The sequence below is a fragment of the Olea europaea genome, chromosome 5 (assembly GCF_002742605.1).
Source record: "Olea europaea var. sylvestris chromosome 5, O_europaea_v1, whole genome shotgun sequence".
Classification (NCBI taxonomy): domain Eukaryota; kingdom Viridiplantae; phylum Streptophyta; class Magnoliopsida; order Lamiales; family Oleaceae; genus Olea; species Olea europaea.
In genome coordinates, this window is record NC_036241.1 from 7,646,005 (window position 1) to 7,662,678 (window position 16,674).

At 32.8% G+C, this 16,674-nt stretch overlaps 1 protein-coding gene and 1 pseudogene across 2 annotated transcripts; one reads left to right on the forward strand and one right to left on the reverse strand.

The window, feature by feature from the left end:
* Positions 1–1,582: 1,582 nt before the first annotated feature.
* On the forward strand, positions 1,583–6,199 carry LOC111394529. Of its 2 annotated transcripts, XM_023020382.1 has the most exons (8): positions 1,583–1,716; positions 1,809–1,991; positions 2,072–2,251; positions 3,021–3,089; positions 3,180–3,379; positions 4,249–4,664; positions 5,449–5,633; positions 5,733–6,199. In XM_023020382.1, the coding sequence occupies exons 2-8, from the start codon at positions 1,922–1,924 to the stop codon at positions 6,101–6,103; spliced, it is 1,491 nt and encodes a 496-aa protein (XP_022876150.1). In that variant the 5' UTR covers positions 1,583–1,716; positions 1,809–1,921; the 3' UTR covers positions 6,104–6,199. The 2 variants fall into 2 exon arrangements, with proteins under 2 accessions (XP_022876150.1, XP_022876151.1); XM_023020383.1 differs by lacking the exon at positions 2,072–2,251.
* A 6,899-nt stretch (positions 6,200–13,098) lies between these two features.
* On the reverse strand, positions 13,099–15,306 carry LOC111394530 (annotated as a pseudogene).
* Positions 15,307–16,674: the final 1,368 nt, after the last annotated feature.

Below are 16,674 nucleotides of genomic sequence, written 5' to 3' on the forward strand. Positions count from 1 at the left end.
AAAAAGTTGAAAAAGCATGTGGAAATATAGAAAAAGAGGACAATAATAGAAGCTCATTAATAAAAATCGGAGGCTACATGTGAAGATGTAGGTCCAATGAGGACAATAATAGAAAGGCAAGCGTATCTTTTTTGATGTATTGAATGATGTAATAGATCAATGATAGAGTCTCATGTATTTGTATAAATAGAGACATAGTAATAGAGAAAAATCATCTTGAAATCAAAGTATCTTCTCTCAAATTGTAAGCTTGATTTGTAGTGGAGAATCAACATTTCTAAACCCAATTTTTTTGGAAATCCCTTTGTACCAAATAGAAGCCTTGTATAAATTCTGATAGAAACAAAATTTCAATATTTTGATATCAACATGAGTTTCTAAATCTTTATTCCCAAATTGTATAAAGTTCATAATCTTCAGTTACTTATAATAAATTTCACTATTTTTTTTAACATCAAAAGATGACGATCCTTTGAAAAACCCAAAAAAAATTTGACAATCTTCCCTTTTTTTTTATTTTTTAAGTGGATCTCAAATGTGATGTGAACTCTTGAATTTTGAATACTTGTTTGTAAATTTTTGCATTTTACTTTAAATTTGGTTTGTTTCCTTCTTTTGGTATTCAAGAATGACATTGAAATAAATTTCAATAATCTGATTTAATTCTTTTTGCATTTGGATACTTGCTCTGTCCTTAAAGATCGTGAATTGAAAAGAAGCAATGATAACTTTGTGAGTGATGGATGGAGTGTAACTAGTGCAAGTTTAGTGACCATTTGAAATCAACTCAAAATATAGTGAGTAAAGTGTGATGATAGACTAAGTTCAATATATAACGAACAATTGATTCTTTCAGACATAGCAGTCACGCAATATTTATTTGACAATTTTAACTTCATCAAATTGTCACGTCGGATTTCGTCTGTTCACATAGGCTTCCTAGGCAATGGTAATTTTGTGGTTGATGATGAATGAAGTGCAACTTGTACTAATGTATTGATCATTTAAAAGCAATTTAAAATAAACTAAGGGCCTGTTTGATATAAGACATTTCCTATGGAAAATGAAATTTAAATTTCATGTTCCATCCAAATGTGTTGTTTGATAGATAAAATTTTCCATGAAATTCATTTTTCACCCTACCCCACGTTACCCAAATTCTTGGTTTTTAAGGGAAATGTTTTCCTTTGGTTTTGGTGACAAAAGTGTTTTCCAACTTCTTTTTTTTTTTTGTTAATATATATATATTTTTGCAATGGAAACAAAATCTACCACAATTGTAACAAAGTTTATCATTTTAATTGACATTTTTATGAAAAATAAAGTCAAATGAATATCAAAAGATCCAAAATTTTAACATTTTAAGGTGAAAAATTATATCAATTAAATACATTTAATTAACAATTCTTAATAAAATAAATTCTATACAATTCAATTCCCTAAAATTCATTTTTTTCCACCCAAATTTCATTCTTACAATCAAACGGACCCTAATTAAAGCATAACGACTAACAAAGTTGAATGTGTAGTTATTTTCATCTTATCCTAATAATATCTCTATAAATAATAGTTCAAAATTCTCTCTCTCTCTCCTCTCTCTCTCTCTCTCTCTCAAATGTAGTTAAAAAAATAAAATAGCAATTCGTGATTCAATCAGACTCTCGTAAACTTCTTATTAATTCAATAAGCGCGAATTTTGAAATTCCGGTCCAATTTGTAAGTGAAATCATATGCAGATTGTCTTTTGAATAGATCTAACTATATTCTTATACATGATTATTATTTATTTATTTTACTTTATTTTACAGGATTTCAAGAAACATTGATAAACACACTCCGAGATTAGATCTTGCAAAATCTATGATCTAACTATATTTTTTATGTATGATTCTAAGACAAATAAAGTTAATTCAATTTGATTATGGACAACGATTATCACAGTTCCGTTTCTTTTCGGGCATCTCGGAAGAATCAGTACCACGATGCCAAAGGTAAGAACTAATTCAAAGTATAATTTGGATTTTTTTAAAGGTATTGATTATTGGGTTAATCAAATTGAAAAATAATGCAGATCGTGAAGGGGGGTTTTTGAGTGGCGGGAAGTTGACGCAAGATTATAAAATGAAGATTATATGGAAAAGGGGTTTCATTAAAATGGTTCTTGCTGTAGGCATTATTTGGATGTTATTAATTCTTGGTGTGTTTTTATTTCATATTTGGACTTGCCAATCTTCTGTCGCTGTCTTTTCAGGTACTGATTTTGATTTTTTTCCCCTTTTTGATCATACTGCAGGGTTCCATTCTATGTTTCTGATTTTCCTATGAATGTTGAAATTAATTGTTAGGTAAAATCTTCAGGTTTTGTTTGAGGTATAGTCAGTTGAAGAAAATTTTATAGTACAATTTGGAGATGGTTCTAGTTCTGGGTGACCTTTAAGAATATTAGTAGAAAATTGAGATCTTTTTATAAGATGTTCATCTTTTCCTTATGAATTTACTTGAGAACTCTGTAAAATTCCCGTCTTTCATCGCTGTTTTAAACCCTGGTATGATGCATCATTAGACCCTTGATCAATAAAATCAAGATTTTGCTTATGATTTCTTGATCCAAACAAAGTAAAGAAGAATGCATGAACAACTTGAATTGCTGATGCTATCAGTTGGCCAAATTTCAAGTTAGCACTCATGACTGGTACCCAAAAATATATTATTTGGATGTTGCAAGATCAATTTCCTTCTTCACTTTCTCTCAACCCTTGCAGGCCAAAGTTTATCACGTGCCCAAAGAAAAAGAGAGAGAGGATATAAATGAAACGAAATGAAAATGACAGATAGCTTCTGCAAATGCAGTACCTAGTTTATGTAGAAATTTTGATAGTGTGAACTTTAAGAGGCTTACATTAGTTTAAACGAACTGATATATGCTGTTCTGGTATCTTTTTCTCCAGGTAGCCAAATATTTTTTCTTTATATCAGGGCATAATTAGTTGCCTGTTTTTCTTTACTTTCTATATTTGTAGCTCTTTGTAACAAAGACGGCAAGGTTTTTGGCGTGCTAAACTCAATGGGACTTGTGAAACTTCCACACCGTAAGACTAGAGATTTTTCTCTTTGACCATTATCATTTTATCTTAGTGAAGTGGTCATTTATTAAACCGTTTCTTCTTGTTCACAATTAGGTTGTCCCATCCCTGTTGCTGATGATCCCGATAAAATTGTTATTCCCACAAGAAAATCTCCTGAAAAAATAGTCCAAAATCTATCCTACATTATGCGGGACAATATATCAAGTAATGGATCTCAGTCAACATCCCTATTTGGGGGTCACCAGACCTGGCAGCAAAGAGATGAGAGCTTTAAAGTAAAATCAACCATGAAGGTGATAAACTGCTTGGTACTTATATTATGAGGTCCTTTGTTTTATTTTTTAAACCTAAGGCTGCGGGGTCATATCTGCAGTCGCTCCTGGTAAAATTATTAGAGAAATTCATTAAGAGCTTAAAAATTGGCTGTGATTCATATGCATGAACAGCTAATAAATTTTTTTCATTGTTATGCATTAATTTGTTGAGGTTTTGACATTAAACAAAATCCTTGTAAAAGTCAAGTCTTTTCGGTCAAATATTGTTAAGTTGTAGAGTTTTTATCACCTCGTTATATAAATATGAATATCTACTTTGAAAAATTTTAAATTTTGAAAATAGCAATTCCTTTTCTTGTAAAGGAAAAAGAACAATATCTTTTTAACTTCTTCAATTGGGATTTCAGAATTTGTAATCAAAAAGTAGCGTTTTTAGGAACTCAAGTGCGTATGTTGGTTGCATAGTGTTGCACCTTTTTTTCTTCACAGAGGTGGAACCTACTCAACTACTAAAGGGATGATACCAGCTTAAACTTTTTCCTTGTTGCAAGCTAAGAAATTTAATATTGTTAGGTTGAAAAATAGGTCTAATTTAACCATTGAGCCTCAGATTTCTATCCATAGGTTCAAGTGAATAATGTCAATTTCAAAACGAGGACTGAGAGCTATTGAGAACAAAGTATATTTCTGAGTAAAATGGAATGCAAAGTGAAGGATATAAAGAAGCATAACGGTAAATCTAAATTTGACACATACTAATAAATTAAATTAGTTCTAACAGCTTGCTTTTCTTGACATACATTTACTATAGAATTTTATGCATCAAACACTAAATGTTCCCCATCTATAGATCTAATTTTAACTGTTAGATGTGTATATAACTCCAGGTGCACTGTGGTTTTATGCAAGGTGGTGGTGCAGAAATGACTCTGAAAGATGTCAAATACGTGAAGAAATGTCGATTTGTAGTTGCATCTGGCATTTTTGACGGCTATGATACGCCTCATCAGCCTTCAAATATTAGTAAACGGTCAGAGAGGCTATTCTGTTTTCTTATGGTGGTCGATGAAGTATCTCTAGACTTCATCAAGAATAATGTAACAGTCAGAGAGGATGATGATGGAGGGCAGTGGGTGGGTATCTGGCGATTTATTCTGCTTAAGCACCAACCTTATGATGAGCCTAGAAGGAATGGAAAGGTTCCGAAAATATTAACCCATAGGTTATTTCCTCAAGCTCAGTACAGCATCTGGATTGATGGTAAAATGGAGCTTATAGTTGACCCATTGCTTATTCTGGAAAGGTACAATATTTCTTCATCTTGAATTTTTTGAGCCAAAGTGTCTTCATTTGTACGATTGTGGAAATATTTAAGGTGACATGAAGTAAAGGAATTTGCAGAAATTTATTTTTTTATTTTTATTTTTTGATGACCGTGGGTGTCCGAGCCAATTTACGTGCAACTCGACTAATTCCACAGGGCCTTGAAGTTTACATCTGGGTATCCACCTCAGTGGCCTTGAGGGGACTCGAACTGGTGACCATTGGAGAAAAGGAATTTGTAGAATTCGCTACATAATGGTCAAAATTATTGAATTAAGCCCTTGTTTCAGCCACATTATTGCAATAAAAATGCATTTTTGAATAGTGTATTAATAGGAAATGTGTGGTAAAAAAATAAGGAAAAATTTTGGATTTACGTGTAATATTATTTTATTGAAGAATGTGTGGTTGAAATGATGTCAATTTACTGTTGAAAAATGTTTTTTTTTTTTGAAAAAATGTGGTTCAAACATGGCCTAATTGTATACTTAATCATATCAATAATTCATAAGTTCATATTTAGGATGATTACATAAAGGGTGTCACATCAAATGTCGGGATGCAACCTTTTCTGTACTGCCTGTGTACTCTCAACTGCATAGTAGAATTTTGGGAGAGAGATGATCAATTGAGTGGAGTTTTTTCATTAATACATCAATTTGACATCTAATAAGGGGATTATGAAGTAGTAGCATTATGGAAAATCATTTACGTGCAAGATGTGTGTGTGTGTAATTTCAAGTGCTTTTCTTCTTCACTTGCAGATATTTATGGCGCGGGAAGCACACCTTTGCCATTGCTCAGCATAAACACCACCGCAATATATATGAAGAGGCTGATGCAAACAAAAGGAGGAAAAGATATGCTCGGCCTTTGATAGATCTACACATGAAAATATACCGTTGTGAAGGAATGGAGCCATGGAATCCAAATAAGGGTACCGTTAGTGGTAAGACGAGGTCTTTACAATTTATGTAAATAATTGCATTAATCTATTGTGTTTTCTTTTTTCAGCTTTTGTTTAGTAACTGATTTTCTTTAACTGCAGACGTGCCTGAAGGAGCCATTATCATACGTGAACATACAGCATTGAATAATTTGTTTAGCTGCTTATGGTTCAATGAGGTTAACCTTTTTACGCCAAGAGATCAACTAAGCTTTGGATATGTCGTCTACAGGTTAGGAGGTCTGTTCAAAAATTTTATGTTTCCGAATTGTGAATACTACTCCATCTTTATTTTGCACCCGCACACTCGCGAGCATTCATCTAAAGTAGAATGGGTAAAATCTTTAGATGAGTTTAAGAAAAACACTGAGTTGAAAGAAACTAGAGGAGGATTAGGCTTGTGGACACCATATCCCAGGAACCTTGATCTTGTTGTATTACCACCTGTAGCCAGAACATCAAAAGCAGGATGATATTAGATCCATATTTTTGTATTTCAATATTAGAATTCCATTGTGTTATTATATTTCATGTTGGTAGTGAAATAATATGAATTCTAAATGATGCCATTCATTATCTCATATGGAGAACTCGAGCAGTTGAGTTCTCGTTGGTTTAAAAATATTAAATGCAACTTATACCCTAATATCTACTAATTGTTTTCTCCTTCAATTACAAATGGCCCTTTACTGCTTTTAAAAGAGGGAAAAGCCGATCAAGTAAGGATTTGTTTTACCAGCAACTTGAAAATTTCCTGTCTCTATTTTTGTTTGATCTTTAATTCACAATTAAATTTGTGTAGCCCCTTGATCTTCTAATTGCTGCTCAAGAAGTCGATGTTTAATTGGTACTATTAAACCACAGTACAATCTACAAAATTTTAACTTTCTTTTTTTCCCTAATACTGTCAAGCATTGTTTAATCCACTTCACTTAGAAATTAAAAGATTCAATGAATTAGTACTTCGAAGATAATTTCATGCTACTTTCGGGTTTAAGAGTTGAACAGATATTAAAACAAGGCTTTTCTACTGTCATTTATGTTTATGATGGAACGATTAAACTTTATTTAGGCGAATAATGCTATTAATCTCAATTGGAGTTAATCACCAATCTATTTGGCTGCATTGCTACCACGTAGATTAACTAATTCTATGCACTTCATTGTCTATGCATATAGATCGTTGTGATGCATTGTATTAGAAGAAAGAGGAAGTTAGAGATCACTTTTAGATACATTGGGTTAGAAGAAAGAGGAAATTAGCTACCGTTTGGCCCTCATTATTTGATATTATAATTTTTAGAATAGTATATATATATATTTTTTGGAGAACGTGTGGTTGAAAAATAAGGAAATTTTTCTGGTTTATATGTACTATTATTTTATTGGAAAATATGTTGTCAAAAATTTATTGGAAAATATGAAATTTAATATAAATTTAATGGGGCTCAAACGAGGGCTAGAGATCACTTTTAGAGAAAGAAAGTGAAAATGTTCACTTTCGTTTGTTAGGTAATATCTATTAAATTTTTGACAAATATACCCTTCTTGCTTCAAGAATATGTTAGAATTGAGTTGTGACCCGAATTTTTGTAAAGTATTTGATTAGAAATACTGTTGGAGTATTGGAAATAAGTAGTAAACTTGAACCTAAATTTCAACCTAAATTCTCCATTATTTGTTTTATTCATTGTATTGAGACTTCAACTTATATTAAACTTTTCATATATTAATTCTCCTAGTATTTTAGGGATTCTTTGGCTATAAATATGTGGTGTACAACACATATTGGAATTGACCAATTATCCAATTAGTTATTGATTTAAAGAAATCCTTTGTAACTCCTTATTATATTATAGTGGATACTCTGTCTTTGCCTGTGGTTTTCTTGCATTTGGATTTCTATGTAAATCTTGTTTTCTTTGTGATTCATTATCTTCAATTGCTTTTATTTTCTCGTCTTTAACTATTTGGTTTGGTTCTCAACAAAGTGGCATTAGAGCCAAGGTTTTGACAATTCTTGAGAGAGTCAGATTTGTTATTAAAGCAAAGTTTGAACAATGTTGATTATTTCAGGATGGTAAGTATGAAATTTGAGATTTCGCTTTTGAATCGCAACACCAAATTTTCTTATGACGAATTTTTGTTTGGGCACTAAAGGAGAAGCAACTTAAGGAATAGTGATCTTGTTGCTCGTGGGGATAATTCGAACAAATTTACAGGAGTCTCTTCAATTAAGATCTTGATGGATTTTTAAAAAATTATAAATCCTAATGAATTTCATGAATTTGAATAGATTTTCCCAAATTTTATAAGAATCTCATCAATATGGCGAGATTTCAAAAGATTTAGTTATAATTACTTTTAAGGTTGAAATCCATCCAAATCTTTTAAAATCCCTCTGTTAATGAAATCTTTGCAAATTCACTAATTATTTAGAATATCTAAATTTTAAAGGATTTCATTGAATTTCATTAAAATCTCAATTGGGATACTTATATTTTAATGGATTTCATTAACATTCATTGAAATGTCAATTGAGAATTCCTAAATTAAAAGGATTTTTAAAAGTGGAAATTACACAAATGCGGGTGTTTAAAGATACAAATTCTAAAATCGGGTATAAGGTTTAGTTAAACACAAATCAGGTATTAAATAAGAAATTAAAATTCTTCCTATCCTCTCCCTCACTGTGTATCTCATTTTCTCTCTCACCTCTCTCAACCATCGGTTTGCTCTCTCTCTCTCTCTCTCTCTCTCATCAATGGAGACCATCGCAAGCTCTTCGCTCGACGAAGACAATGACGCCTCTACAATGCTCGGTGAGAGACGATGTCGTCGTCGTGGTTGATGCTGCTTCTGCCTGTGTGACTGATTTTGCTTGTGTAGATATGGTGGTGCCGATGGCGATGGAGGTGACAGGTTTGGGGTTTTTTTTGTTGGATGGTGGCTGTGATGTAGCGGAGATGGCGGTGGTAGTAGGAGGCGATTTTATGTGGTGGTGGAGTGTTGAATTTTTTCTTTTTGTTGGATGGTGTTTGTGATGTCGTTCTCTGACGGTGTTGTAGTAGTTTCAGATCCTGCGTTGCAGCGATGGTGAAATGTGACGATGGTCGCTACAGTCGCAACTTAGGTGTTATGGCAAATCTGGTTTGGTTTTGAGTGTGGCGGATCTGGTGGTGAACTGGCGGCGACTATTGTGGTTGATGGGTGGCGATGGTGGTGAAATGAGAGTTGAAAGCTGCTTTGGAAGTGAAGTATATGGATTTGGCGACGTTGAGGGAAGTGCATCTAATGGTCGCGACGGGGGTGGAGATGGTGAAGCGGTGCTATTTGTGGTGTTTGAGATTGCAATGTTAGCTGTGACTACGTGTTGGTTGGAAACGGTGGTTGTGGTGGTGGTAGAGATGGTGAGTGGTGACGACGTTGCGGTGATGGCTTTGGTGGAGAGTTGGCTTTGTATGTGTTTTGTTGGTGGGGAGGTGGTGTTAGTTGTGACATTTGAGATGACGATGCTGCTGGGAGATGGTGGTGGTGGTTTTGGCGGTGGGAGTTTTGTTGGCGATGTGGCTGGTGGTAGTCACAAGTGTTTTGATTGTTTGTGATCAAGAAATTGGCGTATGTGACTAACCATTTAGTTGTCTGTGACCAACTGTTTAAGTGTAACCCTAAAATTTGACAACCTGTGACCAATTAATTTGATTTAGAAATAATCTGTGACCTGTAAATTTTTCATCCGTAACCTCGAAATAATTTTTGAAATACAAAATTTTTTATTTGAGACCTCGAAATAATTTTGTGACAAAGTAATTTGATGATATGTGATCAAAAAATAAATCTGTGACCTGTAATTATGAATCTGTGACAATTAATCGAGTAACTATGACTTCCTTATATTTAATTAATAAATATTTTCAATTAATTATATAGATAATTTAATTAATAAATATTTTCAATTAATTATATAGATACTTGAATTTTGAATTTTTAAACTCTTTATCTCATTTATAAATTGGTGCAAACAATACACCTCATTTATGAATTTTTCCCTTTTTAAAATTTATCTCAATCTCAGTTGATGACACCCCTCTTATTAATTGAGATGGAGTTAGTTGTGAACTTGATGTTTCTGTTATTTACGGTGATTCGAGCAAGTTTGGTGCCCAAGGTAATTCCGCAGGTAAGCAGCGCTTGGATTCAGTTCACAGTTTCTGAGTATTCTTGAAGGGGTATGGTCAGGGGTGGAGCCAAAAAATAGTACTAAGATGGGCTGAAATTTAATTTTTTTTTGAATGAACTCACTTTGCAAGAGATTAAATTCATAACATTCATGATAAAGAGTGTACAACGCTCAATGAAATAAAAGAACTCTAGATATTTTCACTCTACGATATCTCACTAAATTTTTTTATACTTTCTTACCAAATAAAAAATCGACGCTTACGTTAAAAATATAAACTAACCGAACCATGATCGAAATAAGTAAAGATACATATCCATCAATGAAAAAAAGGTTGTAGTTCATACTTTATAGCTTGCAAAGATCCTGATTGGCTACTTCGTTGGCCAAAAGTAGCATTTTTCCCAAAATATGATTTGATATAGCCAACAATCTTTTATATCGCTTCATTTTATAGTGAGTGAGAATCATGTCTAAGGAGCAAAATCGACTAAGAATTATGAGGGTCCAAAGAAATTAGATTTAATAGGTAATATATGAAAACATTTGGAAAAAAAAAAATTTAATTAATTACTTTTATACTTAGCAAAACATGTAGTACATAGTGACTCTAACTATTAAAATAAGTAATTTCTAGATATGATAATACAAATTTTCTATTATAAAAATTTCTTAATTACCATAAGTGAATTTAGTTAAACACACATTAAATATAAAATGCCTAATTTAAAAATAAAATATTCACATTTCACAAATATCATAAAAATAGTATTTGATAATTATAGTCTTCAATAAGTTTGATTAATTAAGCATTTAGTTTGGTTGGAATTCAAACTAGAGCTAGACTAACACAAATATTTAGACCAAAAATTAACAAAATTTTCTTAATTATACATATGGATTGAGGGGTTGGGCTAGGCTATAGACCATCCCAGCCCCTCAATGCCTCTGCCCATGGTTATGGTGGAAGAAGTGAAGTAATTTGGTGGAGTGTTTTGTTTAGAGATTTTGTTGAAATTGAAGAGTTGAGTTTTATTCCTTGCAATGGAATTCGTGTTAATGTGGAGTTTGTTATAATTGAGTTGTGACATGAATTTTTGATGAGTATTTGATTAGAAATACTGTTGGAGGAGTATTGAGAGTTGGTAGTAAACTTGAACTCGTCAAGTATTAATTCTCCTAATATATTTAGGATTTTTTTGTTCTAAATATGTGGTGTACGATACATATTGGAGTTGACTAATTGATCAATTGTCCAATTAATTATTGGTCCAAAGAGTTCCTTTGTAACCCCTTACTGCTGATTATAATGAATTTTCCCTCCTTGTTCGTGGTTTTCTTGGATTTGAATTTTCACGTAAATCTTGTTTTCTTTGTAATTCATTATTTTTATATTGATTTTATTTTCTTGTCTTTAATTATTTGGCTTGGTTCTCAACAAAATATTACTAAGTTCTTTTATTTATTTATTATTATTATTTTTCACATTACAAACCTTCTAAACTTTCTCATCAACATAGGCAAAATTGATGATAATTTTTATTACATCTAGATACTTCTTTTTTGCATGAATTTCTAACCATCTAAGCATTATCATCAACGTTGGCAAAGTCGATGAAACTTTTCTAGCCCATGCAGACACTACTTATGAGTGTAATTTCTACATTTATTTAAGCCATTGAAGTGTAAGTATTGTTTGATTAGCTAACACTCAATGTTAGATGTCTTTTGGAGAAAATGAATGAAAATGGGTCAAAAATGACGTGATTTGTGCATAATTTAGAATATGGGGACAGATATGGCATGAATTGGAAGATAAAGCGTTAAAGTTGCAATTTAGAAAAATGTGAGTTGAGTTAGAAGCCGAAAACAAGGACCAAGATGCAAGCCAGCCAAAGTTTATGACTTGCAATTATAGAACATAAGATGTTGTGATCATATCACTTTAGGTTAAGCAGAATGTAGGCAGTTACACAGTGCTAGTTGTCAGCGAAATGTTATGTTTCCTATTTTGATTTGACTCTTTATCATCAACGGATGAGTGGACAATTGAAAATCGAGTTAAAACGCATTATAAAAGTCATTATGAATTTATCTTGAATAGATTGATAAAAATAAATAAATAAATAAATCTTTAACAATGCTTTATGGGCCCATTGCCCGATTTTCAAACAATCTATTGACATTTTTCCATATTGGTTGGTGTTTGGGAAAGTATATCATCTTTAAGTTGAGTTATAGCACAAAGCATACAGGGATTTTCACATTTTGAATTGACATAAAGCAATAAAAAAAAAAAGAAAAAAAGAAAAAAAAAAAGAGAGAGTGTTTGTGTGTGTGTGTGTTCTTCAACTCAATGAAATGGATGAATTTCATTTGGGGGTTGTGGGAATGCAAAGTTGTACAAGGAGAATACAATGAAATAGCACGATGAAGTTCAAAGTGAGCAAGCATCGCTTGAAATCATATTGGGGAAGAGAAGAGATTTCTCCGAAGAGAAATTAACCCTCCAATTCGAAATTTCAGAATAGCATAAGCAACAAACTAGCAATCTAATTTTCTTTCCCTTATATTTTTTATTCTTTATAAATATTTGACTTGGGGGGTAGTTTTGTTTATTTGATAAATTCAAGTCTTCATCACAACCAACGCATGGCATGTAGGGTTTCAGTGCGTACTTATGTGCCAATTTGCAAAAATAGTGATTTCGAGGGGGAGGGGGGGGAGGGGAGGTGCAAAAAATTAAATAAGTGCATTGGCATGGTAGGTAAAATAGAGAGTAACTTATCAGACACAAACAAGGGAAAAGGAAACACAAGTAAAAGTAGTCAAACTAATACTTGCTATTTCTGTCCAATGCATTCCGAAAATCTCTAAGCCCTTATTTGAGTGCCATTTTTCAAAAACAACTTCATCTTTAAACTCATTTTCAATTACACATTCTTTAAATAAAATAATTTCACACGCAGATTCAAATCTTTTTTCTTGATTTTTAATCATACATTCTCAGAAAAGTAGCTATAACAAAACTTGTTTCTACCATAAAATAAAACTCAAACAGGAGTTATATGTTTGAACTTCCCATTTGATCATAAAATACTAGTTTCATAGTAACAATTATTAATAACACAGAGGCAGTAAAAGCAGCACTGAAAAAAATTGTCGAAGCTAACAAAAGTTCCAAAAAAATCCGCTACTTAAGTAGAGATTGACATAATAATTTATAAGAATACCCATCGAAAGAATATGAATATCTTCAACTTCTGCATGCCTTGGTTTCTCTAAGTCTTTCGTTTAAAACTCGACTTTTATTATTAAACCGGATAAAGAAAATGAATGTCGAAGGACATATCGGCAGTGCATGCCACAAGGCAATCGAACAGAAAGAATAAAAAGATATGTCCCTTTTCTCATCAATTAGATGCATCCCATTCCCTGCTGTAGTATTGATCAGTGTTTTCACTGGAATACGGTGAAGGAGGTCCTACGGAAAAATACGGAGAAGCGACTGGAATATGTTGCGGGTGTCGTAGGCCCCTCTTGTGACAAATTTCCGCTCAAACTTGTCAAGAAACTCGAGATATAGCTGTGACAAGGATGGAAGCACATTGATTGGAGGGTAACAGACAACTTTGTGTTCTGGCAAATTTGTACCCATAAGAATACTTTATAACTATCGAGGAGAAAGAATGCTGCAGAAGAGAATCATATATTTAACAATAAATCCACTGCTGTAATTTAAAATTGTTAAGAGCCATCTTTCTGAATATTGTGGGTGGACGTGTTACTCAGCAATCCAAGAAATTTTTCATGTTTATCAGACATAACTTCGCCTTCAAAGTCGTGCTCTTGAACCATATCCAAAATTAAAAACTACTCAGGAAAAATAATAGCCCAATAAGAGAGATGGTGCTTATAATTGATTTACGGCTCAAATACCTGCTACTACAAAGTTCTTCACAGTATATTACAAGGATCATCAAATGTGTTAATGACACTAATTTTAAAACAAGACATCGGCCTAAAGGTTCAATGAGATACTACGGATCGTGTTTAACAACTCAGAACTAATTTATTTCATGTAAAAATATTTACCTGACGATTATGAAGTTGTCTGTCAATATATATCTGTCCTTCTGTCATATAACCTGTAAGATCTGGAGTTGGAAGTGTAATATCTGACAATTACAGAGAAACAAAAAAATCAGACTGACTAGTGAATTTGACCAAGGACAAAAAAAATGCTAGTTAATGTGAATAAGTGATACCATCATTGGCCCTTCAATACGACCGGTTCTCTCATAGATTGCTGCCAAGTCGGTGTACATATATAACCAGGGTACCCACGTCTTCCTGGCACTTCCTCTTGGGCAGCAGACACCTATGGTGAAAAATCCATTCTTTGCATGATACCAATGGTCTTGAAAAAGTACTTGAACAAAGATTCACCAAAAACTCCATTTTGATAAATAATCATAATAAGATCTAGTTTCATTAAAACTCCCATGTCTGATACCTCTTTAGAGATGAACCCAAAAATGTTATTCCCCAGAAAGCAGAGTACTATAAGCAAACATTACCTCACGAAGAGCATCAGCATAAGAACTCGTATCTGTCAATATGACAAGAACATGCTTCCCACATTCATATGCCAAATATTCTGCAGTTGTCAGAGCAATACGAGGAGTAATGATACGTTCTATTGTTGGGTCATTGGCCTACATAAATAGTTTTCAAAACAAATGAAAATGTCACCTCCTTCACCTAGGATTCATGTTAAAAGAAACAAGTCACTTTGCAGAGCCAAATAACATCAATACATAATTACCAGGTTAAGGAAAATGGTCACTCTCTCCATAGATCCGATTTCCTCAAAATCACGTTTGAAGAACAGAGCTGTCTCCATGTTGACTCCCATAGCCGCAAAAACAATTGCAAAATTGTCATCTTCCTCCTCATGTAGCATTAAAATAGGGAACATGAGAATCATTTCGAGATAGATTCAATCACCTAAATTAATCAAAGAACATAAAATCTTCTTTAGAAAACCAGAGTCACATATTAGAGGCATGAGAACTGTTTTTGTTACTGGGAGCGTAAATTACTCTACTGATAAGAGTCAATCCCACCAGAAACTGCAAATATGGAGAAGATGCAGGTTTATAGGAAATTCCTGAAACTTTCAGGTTAAAAGAAAAAGTTGATAAGGCCAAATTAATGCTTAACAACTAATATGATAAGAATACTATTCTACATTTTAGGCCTGAAAATATGTTCTTCCAGCAAGAAAGAGAAACATTTCCAACAATTTTAAATTAATACCTCAGCATAATATGAAAATACCATACATATGCTTGAATAAGTGATAAGACTAACCCAAAGTAATGGTATTTGTGGTTCTATTGTTTTACTAAGAGCCTGTTTGGGAGTGAATTTTCCCCCAAACAAATTGATTTTTTTACTGTTATTTCACTATTCCAGCGGTCATATTTGACTTCTTCTCTCATATGTAGACCCCACTTTTCTCTTAACGATCAAAAAATCAATTCTCAAAATCACTCCCAAACAGTCTCTAAGCATCAAAATCAAACACATAGGTTATGTTTGTAAGGGCGGGAAAGCGGAAGCTAATGGTGTGACAAAAACAATTTTCAACCTCCATTCCATCTTTTGGAGGGAAAGGAAAGGCTAATCTTTCTCTCATTTTTTGTTTGATGGATGAAAGATGTGACGGGAACAACATTTTTAGGAATTTAAAATGATATGTATCTTTAGGACTTTGCATTCACTTTTCGATGAATTTTCCTTTCCTTCCTCATTTTTCCTCATATTCTTTCCATGCAATCTTCCATCCCAACAGGCGCACTCATACAAAGTGAAAAGCAACAGATATGATGATTGACGGGGATTGTTGAAGTATGCATATGATAATTTTTCTCCAGCTAAGCCAAATAGCATGTAGAGTATGTAAATTTACTAATATTTTAGACGTAAAATATTTATTTTGGCGATCAATATACCCCAAGAAGATTATCAAATTTCTACAAACGCTTCATTAAACCAGCCTGATGACAGATCTGAGCAGCTATTTCATTATGGGGAAGACCGGCAGCAGAAAAGAGTGGAATTTTCTAATTCAGTATAAGCATGAACAAATATCCACTTGCCAGAAAATGTCTATGAAAACTTGCAGACTACAGACCAATATTGTGCTTTAAGTTCGTCCTACCTAGTCTAAAAGATTAATAATCAAACATCCTGAAATGGCCGAAAACAATATATAAATGTTATGGTGCATGAAATGCATTAGATTCTTTCAAAGAGGCAGAACCCAACTGACAATGCAATAATTGTAGGAAGAAAGTGATAAAAGTAGACTAGAGGAAAAATGCAAGTGCCAAAATGAAGCACTCATGCAGACAACACATGTATATTTGAGGAAGTTCGATAAATATAAAATCTAGACAAAATCAGTGTATAGATGCGTGTTTACTGTTAAATTTGCATTTACATAAAGCCATGTAGCTTGATTATAGTGAAATGCTGCCACGATCATATTCTGTGGCATAATTTAAAATGTCTATCAATCGAATAAGCACAATTCAATTGACAAAATTCATTCTATAGTTGCAAGGATATTCTCTATGATTTTAGTTCATGAAATGAATTACGTTAGTTACAAAGCTAGAAGTAATTATATCACAACTTTTTTATGGAAAGAATTCGAGAAGGTAAAAAGTAAACTAAATAATTAGTAACTATCCTCACCAGATTTAAGAGACTATTAATCGCACGCTAAACTCAAGGTCCAAAAAGTGGACAAAATGCTAGGTGTGGTTTCAGAAAAACAAGGCATGATTTTTT

What these genes read in the sequence shown, in the direction of transcription:
- LOC111394529 (XM_023020382.1), top strand. Translation starts at nt 1,922, where the DNA reads ATGGACAACGATTATCACAGTTCCGTTTCTTTTCGGGCATCTCGGAAG. An exon ending in CCATTGCTTATTCTGGAAAG is followed by an intron (nt 4,665 to 5,448) that starts GTACAATATTTC and finishes CTTCACTTGCAG; the next exon opens with ATATTTATGGCGCGGGAAGC. An exon ending in AAATAAGGGTACCGTTAGTG is followed by an intron (nt 5,634 to 5,732) that starts GTAAGACGAGGT and finishes CTTTAACTGCAG; the next exon opens with ACGTGCCTGAAGGAGCCATT.